Raw genomic sequence first — 13,194 nt, forward strand, 5'->3', positions numbered from 1 at the left:
TCTCAAACTGCTGATGGAGATGGCCAGACTCAGCCACTCCCTGGTCACTGGGAAGCTCAGTGTGGCTGAACTGTTAGCTTTACCCTCTCTAGCCATGAAAGACAAGAGCTCGCTTGTTGAACAAAGTCTCCCTGAGTGGCCACGTGGCCAGCCACCCCAGACCCCGAGGATGGAGGTGTGAATAAACAAGGTCAAATCCCATCCTCAGAAAGGTTTCTGTTCTACAGCGGGGGGGGGGGTGGGGGGGTGGGTGGGGGTGTAGAGGAAATCCCCAAAACCAAAACCAAAAGACAGAGCTACGTCAGAAGGTCACGTGTGTCCCCTGTCGATAAGGATAAAACAGGAGAGGGGACAGGGAATGCGGAGTGCTGGCAATGCAGGGGCTGCCGTTTTAAACACGGTGGGCATGCAAGCCCTCTCCAAGAAGGCTTGAGTCTGAGCAAAGACCCGAAGGTGAGTGCAAGCCCTATGGATCTGTGCAAAGAACTTTCCAAGCAGGGGAACATCCTGTGCAAAGGCCCTGAGGCAAGAGCATGCCTTAAGTCTTCAAGGGCAGCAAGGCCAGTGTGAGGTCGAAGCTCTGGCTTCCGCTCCGCAGGAGGCTGGATGTGCGGCAGGCTCGTCGCTGCAGGTTCCGTCTCCGTCTTCTCTCTACAGCTCAGTTGCCACAGAACCTTAAAGAGTTTTCTTCTCATGCCCTTACTTTTGGTCATTTGTGGCCACCTAAAGATCAGGGGGTAGGCATGTGGGCCTCTAAATCCGGTAGCACGGGAGGACTCCGTACGGCCTGCCAGAGCTGCCTGCCTCTGCCACCCGAGGTTGCTAGCCACCGGTCAGCATAAACCGAGAGAGTAACCAGCATAAACCGAGACACCTGCGTCCTGTTTCTCCAGAGAAGGAAGCATCTCACGGCCACTGCGTGGTGGCGTCCAGCTGGGCGCTGCCAGCTTCCATGGGCCTGTCTGCACTGGCCCCTGGGCCTGCAAGCCACAGCAGGCTCCAGGTTCGCGCTGTAGTCATGCACACAGACCATTTTCCTGGGGCTTCGGGAGAGGATGAGAAAACAAAGCAAGAGGGTGGGGGCAAGAGCTCCAGGTCCTGCTCTCCACCACTCGTTCAACCAGCGCTCATGGGCTCGAGTATCTGCAGAGCAGATGGCAAACCCAAGCTCACTTGGTTTAAGTCCCTCCTGGCCACATGATTTTGGCCTGTCTATTTCACGCTACCAGACGCCAGGCACTGCGCAGAGCACAGGACACACAGCAGAGAGATGAACCCGGAAGGGCCTGCATGGGACTCACATTCTGCTGTCGGAGCTGTGAGTCAAGGACAAAGCGATCGCAAATTACGACAAACGCTGTTAAGGAAACAAGCTGAAAAAAAAAGACGAGCCCTTTTTCCAACTGGATGAAGACGTCTTCTGTGCAAAGGTGGCATGTAGGCTGAGGCCTGGAGCGCCAGCAGCACGACGGGGGACAGGGCGCTCCAGGCCGAGAGAACGTTATGTGGAAAGGTGAGGACAGAGCTTGGTGTGTTTCAGGAACAGAGAGCAGGACAGTGAGGACGGAGCGGACCACGGGGACGGAGGCCACCGCGGGCCGCGCAGCACAGCGGCCGGATCATGGAGACCTGCACTGGCCACGGGCACACTCGTGTTTACTTTGTAAACTTGTGTTTACATTTATTCTAAATGCTCAGAAGGCACCATTGGCAGATTTTAAGCCAAAGGGAATGACAAGAACTATTCTGCTCATTCAACAAGTATTTACGAAGCACACGTGTCACGTGTCCAGGAGCCCGTCTGTGTAGTCAATAAATGTCAATTTCCTCCCCCTTCCAAGAAACTTTCCAATCAACTGTATCTTAATTGTATCTCAACTGAAAAATGCATTAGGAAAAAGGGAGCCTTTCCACACCGTGGAAGAGAGAAGGTGCAACAGTGGAAAATGTGTACGTACTTCATGCTCGACACTCACCACCTCTGAACACATCATCCTGCTTGACTTTAACAAAATAAATGGTGTCTTGGAGTGAAAAAAAAAAAAAGGAGAGAGAAGGTGCACACAAACGGCATCAAGGCAAGCTATGCAGCTGCAGAAGGACGCTTCAAGGAACGCCCCTGGGGCTCAAGGACAGACAGGTGGTTTCGGGGTTAAGAAGGGCTCCAAGAAGAGATGGAGGCGGCAGTGAGCAGCACTCACGTAGGTCATGGCCTCACAGGGCTGGCGCACCTGGACAGCGGAGAGGAACAAAGCTGGGGTGGGAAGATTTGTCCGTGATCTGGCCTGGCTACCACGCACACCACACAGGGGACACTCCGCTGTAAAGGGCGGCGGAATCCAGGCTGAAGAGATGGGCCCGTCCTCGGCCAGCAGGGGGAGCCGCTGAGCACCACGCCCAGGGTTGACAGAGCGACTCCGACGGCATGTGCGGTAGGTGGGACGGGAGACCTGCTAGAGGGCTGGCGCAGCAGCAGGCAGGGTGGCCCTGGAGGCCTGGTTTCCAGGGAAGGCAGGAGAAACGGACAGAGAATAGGAAAAGACATTCTGGGGTCACCAGGACCCGATGTGGGGACGAGGGAGTGACTGTGTCAGTGACATGGAGAATAACCTGGCCACTGAGAGAAGGAAGTGAGTCAACCAGCTTGGGATGAAAGACAGTTTACTGCGTAGTGTTTCGGATGTAAATGCATGCGTCCAAGTCGGGAGGACCAACAGTCAGTGTCTGTCCAGAGCTCTGGGAAGTCAGTCTAGGGACAGACACAGATTTTCTGACATGGCAGAAAAGGACAAGTCAATTGTAAATGAAATCACATGAGGAGAGAAGGGCAGAGACAGATGCCGGAGAAAACGCTCACATTTCCTAGAGTGCTTCTTTCTTTCTTCTTCTTCTTCTTCTTCTTTTTTTTTTTTTTTTTTTTTTGGCGAGAAAGAGCGCACGTGCACAAGCAGGCCGGGGGGCAGAGGGAGAGGGAGAAGCAGGCTCCCCACTGAGCAGGGAAGCTGGATGTGGGACTCGATCCCAGGACCCCGGGATCATGACCTGAGCCGAAGGCAGACACTTAACCGACTGAGAAACCCAGGCACCCCTCTTAGAGTTTTTCTTAACATTAAGATTACCAAGATCAGTTCCCAAAGGATCTGAAGCAAAAGGTCACGTGGAGTCTGGGTGAATTTTACCAAATATGCAAGAAGAAAGACTGTGCTGAACAGGAGAAACAGAGCTAGCAATAAAGAAGAAGGCACAGTCAGGAGAGTAGGAGAATCACAAACGTGTAGTCCCGGAGGGAGAGGGTGATGACAGGTGAGGAAGGCATCATGAAGTCTGGTTAGAAAGGTCCCAGATAGCCTGGGCAGAATGCCCACGGCCAAGGCTCGGAGCCCACAGCAGGGACTGTGGAGGCTGCAAGCAGACACCGTCCTCACAGGAGTCTGCTGGTGGCCCAAAGCCATGGGTGTCAACGGTCACAGGCACGCTCAGGTCCTGTTCTTGGCAATGCACTCGGCCTTCCAGAAGGAAGTCTGGCAACAGGCTTATTGAGGCCCTCAAAAATGTTATCTTTGGACCCAGTAATCCATTTCTGGGAAACACCTAAAAAGAAGTAAAATGTCTTACAAACAAAAATACATTCTAGGTTGGGGCGCCTGGGTGGCTCAGTGGGTTAAGCCGCTGCCTTCGGCTCAGCTCATGATCTCAGCGTCCTGGGATCGAGTCCCGCGTCGGGCTCTCTGCTCAGCAGGGAGCCTGCTTCCTTCTCTCTGTCTCTCTGCCTGCCTCTAAGTGTACTTGTAATTTCTCTCTGTCAAATAAATAAATAAAATCTTTAAAAAAAAGAAAAATACATTCTAGGAGCGGAGGGGTTCCAGGCTCTTTGACACCCTGAATTTAACAACGCTGAGGAAAGGCATCCAACGCAAACACTCATCTGAAATTTGAAATTTCCTCTTCAGATCCCAAATATCCCATGAATTTTGTCCTTCCTCGCCTTCCAATTAAAGTCCACGACCCCCACTGATTAAGACAATCAACATAACTGATGTTCGAGAGTCGTCTACTTTACTCGTCTGAGTCCCCCCACAATGACAGAAGCTCCCCGAAAGCAAGAACCCGTGTCTCATTCATCCGTGAGCCCTCTTGGGATCAAATGTTTGTTGGACAAACACCCCCTTCTTCCCTGAAATCCTCCGCTCTGGCTTGCACAGCGCCCCGCCCGCCCCGCCCCCACTTACCCCACCTGCCCAACCCCTGCTCTCCCGCCCCCCCTTACCTGCATAGAAGTGATAGAAGGGCCACCAGACAGCACTGTTTGGGATGTAGGTAAGCAGTGACGCCACGTACCCCCGGTAGAAGCCTCGGAGCCCGTCAGCCCTCAGGATCTGCTTGATGATGTCCTTGGTTTGGCCAAAGGCTACCACCCCTCGTCCCTGGGGGCTCGCTCGCACTTGGAAGCGGCCCATTCTCTCGCCCTTGCGCTGCATCATCAGGTGCTGGGACACCACATCGATGGGCACCGTGATGCTCTGCGCCACAAGGGAGGCCGAGCCGCCGGCCACCAGCGACTTGACCGTGTTGCTCTGGCTGTAGTCAGCGACAAACTTCCGGGTGAGCTCGTACGTGGTGACGTAGCACTGGCCGGAGATGAGCGTGAAGGTGTTGACCAGGAAGCCCCGGTAGAGGCCAGTCACGCCGTCGGCTCGCAGGATCTTGACGAAGGCGTCGAAGGTCCCGTGGTAGAGGCTCTTGCCTTTCTGGACCTGCAGCCGGGTGCGGATGAGGGTGAACGGGTAGACGCTGACGCGGATCATCATGGTCATGGCCACCCCAAACACGTAGAACTTCTTCTTGTCCAGGTGCTCCCACTCGATGATCTGGATGTTGCGTTTGTCCTCCATGGCGCCTACAGACCTGGGGGTGCGAGCGGGCAGGAGGACGTGGGCAAGGAGGCCAGGGCTTTGTGCTCTGCCCTGCCGGCTAGGCTCCGAACCCCGTGCTCAGGCTTCGTCTCCGGGGTGCCCGCCTCCCCAGAGTTTAGATCCCACCCAGTCCAGCTTGGCCGGCTCTCTTGCCTGAGTCGTCCTTCGTGCCCCCTGCTCTCTCCTTGGTCAGCCCTTCCCCAGTTCCAGAAGCCGCCCCTCACCTCAGTGACTCCCGCAGCTCCGCTCCCGGCTCGGCTCCCTGCCCCGGCTGAGCAGACCACCCAGCCCAGTCCCTGCCTCTGCCCGGGCCCTGGAGTCATAGCCCATGTGCCTCCTGCCCTGCTCACCCAGGCAGAGCTCAGGATGCTGCCCAGAGAAACCACCTGGCCAGGGGCAAGGCCTCCACGGGGATGAAGGGATGTCACTGAGCGACACTTAGCAAGTTCCTAATGCTGAAGGGAAGCCGGTGCTCCATTTTGGCTGCTCCAGGGCCTCCCAAGGAGGCACCGCCCTGACCACTAACCCTCAGCAGGGTGCTGCTTTTGTCACCATTTAGCGGCAGCGGACTGGGCCCTCCGAGCTGCCCACTTACCCTCACTACACTTACCTTCCCTGCAGTCTGCCCCCCCTCCCCGCCCTCCAGCAAAGGATAGAAAGTTAGCAACAAGCCAAAGGTCAGAGTCCCCTTTGGTTATTAGATAACTGGCTCTAGAGAAAAAAAGCAGCAGCAGAGAGCAAAGAGGTTTCCCTGAAGTCTGGAGAACCATAAGGCACAGGACAGGCCCAGCCCTTCTCACCCCTGCGCACAGAAATCGTCATCTCTGTGCTGTACAATGAGAGAAGACCCAAGCGATAGGAAGATACCGCCTCTGCCTTCCAGACGCGCACAGTCTGTTTTCAAAGACAACAGCAATCCCTCCGGGGAATGGATCTAAGACTCAGACAGAAACCAGGTCAAAGTACGCTGCCGTGGCTCTAATGTCAGGCCTGGCCACCACCGAAGTTCTCCATCAAAACCAGCACTAATGCAATAACCATATGAAACCGGGACCTTCCAACTTAAGAACCATCCAGCAATGGGTCATGATCTACTGGACATGCCCTGAGCGACAACGGAACGTGTTCCTGCACAGGACACCGGACATTTTTGGCCAGAGTGGAAACGGGGAGGTGGAACTGGCAACGAGAAGTCAGGGGCTCCCCAGGCTTTGGGAGAAATCCCGAAAGGCTTGGTAAGCAGGTGGCCACATTAAAGGGACAACTCTAGAAGCCGAAATGTTCCTGAAGCCAGTGCCTTAGCCAACCTCATGGGTCTAAATGGAATCCATCCTTGACCACCTATCCCAACCAAAGGTCCCAAGTAGCCTGAGGAGCTTCTCGCTTTGCCATGGAAGTCACCAGAGAAGCACAGTGAGCTTTCCGGGGAGCCCCCACCCACACCCCCAGCGGGACTGTGTCACTGTCACAGAAGGCCAGGCTGCCTGCAGGGCGAGCCAAACACCTGTGCCCGGAGGGAAAACCTCAGCTTCAGGTGAGGCCAGCGGAGGAACCCTGCAGGGCAGAGCCATGGGGACAGAGCAGGAATGCACGCAGACCACGAGAGCAGCAAACGGTGGCTTAGAACAACCAGCTCGGCCCAGGAGGAGCATCTAGGATGTGGGAAATAACCGAAAGGAAGGCTGCCGTGTCACTTGCTGCGGGCAAAAGTGGCCCTTCCTCCCCAGCCTCAGATGGGGACACCCACCAAGCCCCACAGTCCTCTCCTCTGAGGCCTTCAAGAGAAGGTGGTCACTGTCACCTGCCCAGAGTGTCTGGTATCCAGGATCCCAAGGTCATGTTTCCAACACCACTGGGCGATGAGCAGAGAGAGACTCAAGGATTTTCCGAATACCTGTCACCTCATGTGACCTTAGAACCTCACCTGTGCAGAGTTAGACACTTCGGCATCAGATAAAGTAAAAGGAACAGGTCCAAGGTCATGGTGGAGGCAGGATATGAGCCAAGATTTCTCCTCTACTGACCATGCCTTCTACCCCACGGAAGTGAGGAGTTCCGACACAAGTCACACTGCTGAGTCTAAAGCCGGGTCCCTCCCACCTGTGGTAGGCAGCATTAATGCTTTTATGGCTGCTGGTCACTCAAGGGTTAAAGGGTTAAATATAAGCTCCTGGGCCTGCAGATGACCAGAGATTTCTCTCAGCTTTGCTCCAGAGAAACCGAGAGCTGCCTCTGCTTTCCCAGGGTGCTGGTGGAGGGAATGACCAGGCCGAGCGGCGGGCCAGCACTTGGCTGTCACCAGACAAACACGGCAGGGCTCAAGCAAGACAGCCTCCTGCTGGGCTCGTGCCAACTGTGCTAAGCAGGACAGAAAGGAAGAGCAGTGGACTCGTTCTCAACTTGTCCGGCTGAGTCATAAAGAACCACTAACTCCTGACAAGAAGTCCGACGGCGGGACCCAGCACCCCATGTCTCCATCCTTACCTGGGCCTATTGACTGTAAAGTCCCACAAAGGCGGGGGGGGAACTCTCTGAAGCCAAGGCAGGTGTCTTCTACAGCTGCCATGGTGACCGAAGCCACTAAGGGTCATGCCTCAGAGGGAGAAGCTTGTGCACCTAAAGGCGAGAAGGCCCCGCACGCACTCCCTCTAACCCTTCAAAAGCTGCGGCTGCCCTCGAAAATGGGATCCCAACCTGCTCTTTGTTACATAACCTCCAAACTTCCTGCTGAAATACCAAAACTAGTCCCTCCCGCTCTACCCGATGGAAAATCCTCTTGGCAGGCACCCGGACGCACATTGCCTCTGGGCTTCCCTTCTCCCCACTCAGCAGCCCCGTTCTTTCGGGCTCTTCCCCCGACCCTTACTTGCGTGCACAGCTCCGAATCTGAATTTCCTCCCATCTTTCAACAACGGCCCAGGCACAAAGTTTGAAGTGCTTCCTATGGAACCCAACAGATGACCCAGGACACACCGAAGTCATCAAACGAGATGTCAGAGGCAGCGCCTCCGCTACCAAGCCCAGCGGGGGAAAGGGACAGGTCGGTGGTCTCTGCACATCCGCTTCCACCTGCACTCTTCCTGATCAGAAGCATCCCTCCAGATCATTCTCTAGGTTCTGAGGTAAGACTCTGGTTCAGGACAAGGCAGGCCACCTGGAAGGCCGGGGTCATGCAGTGGGAAGAACACCCGAACTCAGGAGGTCCGAGGTCCACTTCCATTACTGGTATGATCGGAACCATGTCGCTTCATTGAAACTCAGTTTCCTCATCTGGGAAGCGGGGCAGCCAGGCCTGCCACACGTGTACCGGCGAGGCGGTTCGTGGGAAAGCATCCGGTAACAGCCAAGCATCTCTACCACTGCAAAGCTCTCCTGGACAGCGTTGCCCGAAGCCCTGGCTGGTCAGAGCCCTGCACGCACCGGCAGCCGGCCGGGGCTGGGAGCTTGCAGACAGACGAACTGAGGCTGCAGGCTAGCCCGTCCAGTAAGAGCCACTGTCAACGAGCTGTCTGGGTGACTACTGTGCCCCAGCGTTTGGAAAACTCTGCTTTAAGTGACGACAGTCACTCTCGGTATAACGATGACAGAGCTGCTCAAGAAGTCCAGGACCATAACGACTCTATCCTGACCTGTCGCCAGAACTGGGCCCAGCACTGGTTACCGGACGCAGGCAGAGCTGCTCCCGCGGCCACCCGCACCAAAGCAAACCCCGTCCCGCAGCTCTGGACCCACACGCTGGGCTCGGCCCCCGATTCTCAGCGGAAGCAAGGCCTCTGCCCCACTCTGTCCCCCACTCTCCCCGCACGGGCGCGGACACATCTCCACGCTCGCCACCGCGACGCCTCCGACCCCTCCGACCCCGCCCTCGAGGCCGACCCCCCCCCCCCGTCACGGAGCGGCCCCACCCAGCTCTCCCGGGGTCGTCCACAGGCAGCCACGCGGTCCTCGTCGCAGACACCGCCTGCCCGGGCCCCCCGCACGGCCGCCCTCCGCCCCGGGCTCGCTGCCGGCCGAGCCACGCCCCCGCCCCGCTCCCTCCGCCGCGCGCTCCTCCGACGGGAGCAGACGCCTGGCCGCAGCCGCCCCTCGGCCCTGGGGCTGCGAGGCCGGCTCCCGCGGAGCCGCAGGCACTCGCCGCCGCCGTGACAGGTCCGGGTCCTCGGAGACCTCCGCCGTCGGGCGTTCCGCGCCGCCGGCTTCTCACCTCCTCCGATCAGGGCGGTTCTGCCGCGACTGAGGCGAGCTCCGAACCCGGCCCTTTAGGCCACAGCGCCCACTCGAGCCTCCGTGCCCGGCGGCCGCCGGCCCCCGCTCGCATCTTCCTCCATCGCGACCCGGCTCCCGGTACTGCCGGAACCGGAAATTGGGACACTGTCACTCCCGCCCCTCGCGAGGGGGCGGGGATACGCCGGGGGCAACTCCACCAATGGCGTGCTGAGCTTTGAGCCTCTCCCCCGCCACCCCCGAGGAGGTGAGGGGCGGAGCGCGCGGCCATCCTGAATTCGGGCAGAAGCCACGCCTTCGTTGGCCTCGTCATGCCCTCAGTTCTACGGCGCGTGCGTGTCCTTTCTCGTTCGCGGAGCCAAGTCACCCGGCCCTGCTTGAGGATCCCGTTGTAAATGGGTCACCTTGTGTTTCGGGTCTATTGAAATCTTAACTCCAATCTAATCTGTGATTTTTGCGTGACTTTTCTCATCTGTGGAGCCAAAACAGTAGAGGCCGGTGTGCAGCAGGAAGGAATGAGGTTAGACAACCGATTCTGAGGCTTGAGAACTCAAAACATTGCAGGAATAGGGGCCATTCTGGAGGTGGAGTAAATGACATTAGGGTGTCTTCCGGCTCTGAAACGACCTGTATTTGGATTTTAAGGGAGAGAAAGAGCTCTTTAAATGAGGGTCTGGAAGACCCCGGGTGGAGAGAAAGTTCACTTCAAAATGGGATTTTCCACATCTCAACAGCAAAAGACCAACGACTCGGTGGACAAAAGACTTGAATAGACGTTCTTTCTCCCGCCTCAGTTCATTAGCAAGTCCAGTTGCAAGTCCAGGCTTGCATCGGCACAGACCACGGTGCAAGCCCTCCTTCTCTCCCTGTCACCTGCAGCCCGTCCTCAGATGCCGTGGGCTTCCTTTCTTTTTGTTTTTAGTTATGTATTTATTTATTTATTTGACAGACAGAGATCACAAGTGGGCAGAGAGGCAGGCGGGGGGGAGGGGAAGCAGGCTCCCCGCTGAGCAGGGAGCCGGATGCGGGGCTCGACCCCGATCCCAGGACCCTGAGATCGTGACCTGAGCCATGAGCCGAAGGCAGAGGCTTTAACCCACTGAGTTAACCCACCCAGGCGCCCCTATGGGCTTCATTTCAAAAGCCTGTCCAGAGCTTGGCCACTCCCCGCCAGCCACATGCTGCCTGCCTGGCCCCTGCCACCGCTCTCACTTGGAGGACTCCAGCAGCTACCTCACAGGTTTCTTTGCTTCTCCCCCTTGCTCCGGCTATGTTCTAGTCCTGGGATCGAGCCCCACATCGGGCTCTCTGCTCAGCGGGGAGCCTGCTTCCCCCTCTCTCTCTGCCTGCCTCTCTGTCTACTTGTGGCCTCTCTGCCTACTTGTGATCTCTCTCTGTCAAATAAATAAATAAAATCTTAAAATGTTTAAAAATAAAATATAAAATCTTTTAAAAAAAAGGAATTGTGTCTACTTTGTTCATCGGTGTGTCCTCAGCACCTCACAGTGCACGTAGTAAGTGCTCAGTAAATGTTTGAATGAATGAAAGGATTTCAGCATTGAGACTATATGCCAGGTACACAGAAGCCCGGTGAAGCAGCAGCCGTGTATGAAAGGGATTAGAGCAAGGTGTGCCCAGGGCACTAACTCTGCAGGGCAGGTTTGAGAACAATCCAGAGGGGCTGATGTCCCAGGGGGAAGAAATGGCATGCCTCAAGGAACGTCACTGTTAGTTCTGTCAGGCAGAAGGCTACTGATCTCTGTGTCACCAAGGTCTGGACTGACACTGGACACTCAGTATAGGTTCTTGGAGAACGGTCCCAGGTGCTCAGTCGCTGGACGTAGTAGAAGGCGTATGCAGAGCAGCTGGAGGGAAGGCACGCTGTCCCCGGAGGTCCTGCTGGAGTTCTTTAGTCTGGATTGAGTGAAAAGCCATTTCAAGTTTTTTTCTTCAGATTTATTTATTTATGTATTGGAGAGTGTGAGCTCGCCAGAGCTCAAGCAAGGGGAGGGGTTGCAGAGGGAGAGGAAGAGAAAGAACCTCAGGCAGGCTCCCCGCTGAGCGTGATGTCTGTCTGCAGGGCTCGATCTCACGACCCTGAGATCACGACCTGGCTGAAGCCAAGAGTCAGACACTCGGCCAGCGGATTCCCCAGGTGCCCCAGCCATTTCAAATTTGTGGCAGAATCATTTCTAGCAAGCTCTTCTTGACCCTGGCCGAGAATGACCCTCCAGAGAAGGGAGTCTGGATGGGAGTGGCAGAGAGGTGGAGGGGGCCGGCGAGGGGTCGGCTCTGGCTGCCTTGGCGAGGGGGTCAGGACCTGGTGGGAATGCAGAGGCAAGCGAGGGCCGGGGAGCAGATGGGGTGGGGACCCAGTCCCCAGGGAGGGCTGGGAGAGAGGAAGTGTAGGACGAGCCCCAGGCCTCCACACTGCGGTGCGACTAGCCCGCACAGGGGAACACGGGAGAGGGTCTGGAGGGAATGACAAATTGAACTGGGGACATGTTGCGTTAGAGATGTCTGTGGTGTGTCCAGGTGGAGGGAAGCAGTAGCTGGAAGGCAGGTAAAGCACTGTCCCCCTCCATACCTCTTCCCCAGCTCGTGGCCCGCTGTCCCTGCTGCGGTGTTGTAAGCCCCATGCAGACAGGAAGCAGGCCTGGCCACGTCACATTCTGGACCACAGCCGGGGCGGAGTGCATGTTTGCTGAACGGACCGGTTGGCGGGGACGGACGGGCGTCCTTCGTTAAGAGGTGGGAGAGGGAGCAGTAGGTATGGACACACTGTCCGAGGGATCTTTTTTTTTAAGATTTTATTTATTTGACAGAGAGAGACAAAGAGAGAGGGAATATAAGCAGGGGGAGTGAGAGACGGAGAAGCAGGCTTCCTGGCAAGCAGGGAGCCAATACGGGGCTCTCGATCATGACCTGAGCCGAAGGCAGACACTCAACGACTGAGCCCCCCGGCGTCCCTGCAAGGGAGCTTTTAGCGGGAGAGAACAGAGTGATGCTGCGGGAACCTCAGACGCTGGGACAGGCAGGCAGGTGAGCGAGTGCGCAGCCGCACCGGAGCAGCACAGGTGTGGCTGGATGGAAAGGTCACCAAGGTCAAAGGCTGCACAGAGGTCACGCAGGGCCAGCCGGGACGGAGGCTGTGCTGTCACAAATGGTGAGAATCTCCGGAAGCCTCTGGTCGCCAGTGTGTAGTGCCTCACGCCTCACGCTGCCGGCTGTGGGGGTGGCCTGAGATGCACGCGCCCCCCCCCCCCACCCCGCCCAGGGTCGCTCACATTCTTAGGTTTGGCTCGGGTTGGCTCGGGCACCTCCCGAGTGAGGCAGACAGTGAGCACCAGGGAAATCCCCGGGAGGAATGACCCCCGGGACTGGGGCCAGCTGGGAAGATCGCGTGGAGGCATCTAAATTGTACCTCCGAGGGGAATGAGGAGAGAGACATTTCCAGAGTAATGTTGAGGGGAGGCAGTGAGGGGCAGACAAAGGATGCGCTTCCGGACGCCTCTGGGTGGTTTGGAGGAAGACGTCCAGCGGGCTTGTCCTCGGGCTGGCTGGAGCCGGGAGAAAGCTCGCTGAGGAGACGCCTGCCTGGCAGCGAGGGTTCCATAATGCTTGAAGCAGGAGGGGCTGCCGGTACCTTCCTTCCTTCTGAGAGGTGAGGGACTGTGGCGCGGACAGGGACGCAGGCCGAGTGCAAGTTCCCAGCAGCCCCGTTGTGGCCCAGCGCCCCCCGCAGCCCCACTGCTCTTGGTCGAGAGGTCCCCGGGGTGGGAGGGGGTGGCTGGAGCCCCAAGGCGCGTCTGGCAGGTGCTTGAACAGCAGAAGCCGGGCTCGGGCTAACAGTGTGTTCGGTGACCGAGGAAGACGGAGCCATTGCGCGGGGCGGGGGCAGAAGACATTCCTAGAGAAGAAGACCTCCTCCAGAAAAGAAGGCACAGAAATCAGGGTCTGGAGGAGAGACTTGCCCACCCGTGCTCACTGCAGCGGTGTCTGCCGTAGCCTAGAAATGGCTCAGTGGAGGGTCCTCCGGCACGAGGGGAGGGGAGAA

General features: G+C 57.2%; 1 protein-coding gene across 5 annotated transcripts in view; it reads right to left on the bottom strand.

Moving 5' to 3' along the window:
• Positions 1-9,289, bottom strand: part of SLC25A44 (solute carrier family 25 member 44) — a 31,196-nt gene extending 21,907 nt beyond the window's left edge. For 4 of the 5 annotated variants that reach the window (XR_004280200.1, XM_032318884.1, XM_032318885.1 and 1 more), the window contains exons 1-2: positions 9,118-9,288; positions 4,268-4,905 (exon numbers count right to left, since the gene is read on the bottom strand). Coding sequence is in view for 4 of the 5 variants with exons in the window: in XM_032318884.1 (XP_032174775.1) it covers positions 4,268-4,892 (625 nt within the window). In the remaining variant the exon portion in view is untranslated. Of the gene's footprint in view, positions 1-4,267; positions 4,906-9,117 lie in introns of all 5 variants that reach the window. The other variant, XM_032318887.1, reaches the window with a different exon arrangement.
• Positions 9,290-13,194: the final 3,905 nt, after the last annotated feature.

This window comes from Mustela erminea, chromosome 17 (genome assembly GCF_009829155.1).
Source record: "Mustela erminea isolate mMusErm1 chromosome 17, mMusErm1.Pri, whole genome shotgun sequence".
Classification (NCBI taxonomy): domain Eukaryota; kingdom Metazoa; phylum Chordata; class Mammalia; order Carnivora; family Mustelidae; genus Mustela; species Mustela erminea.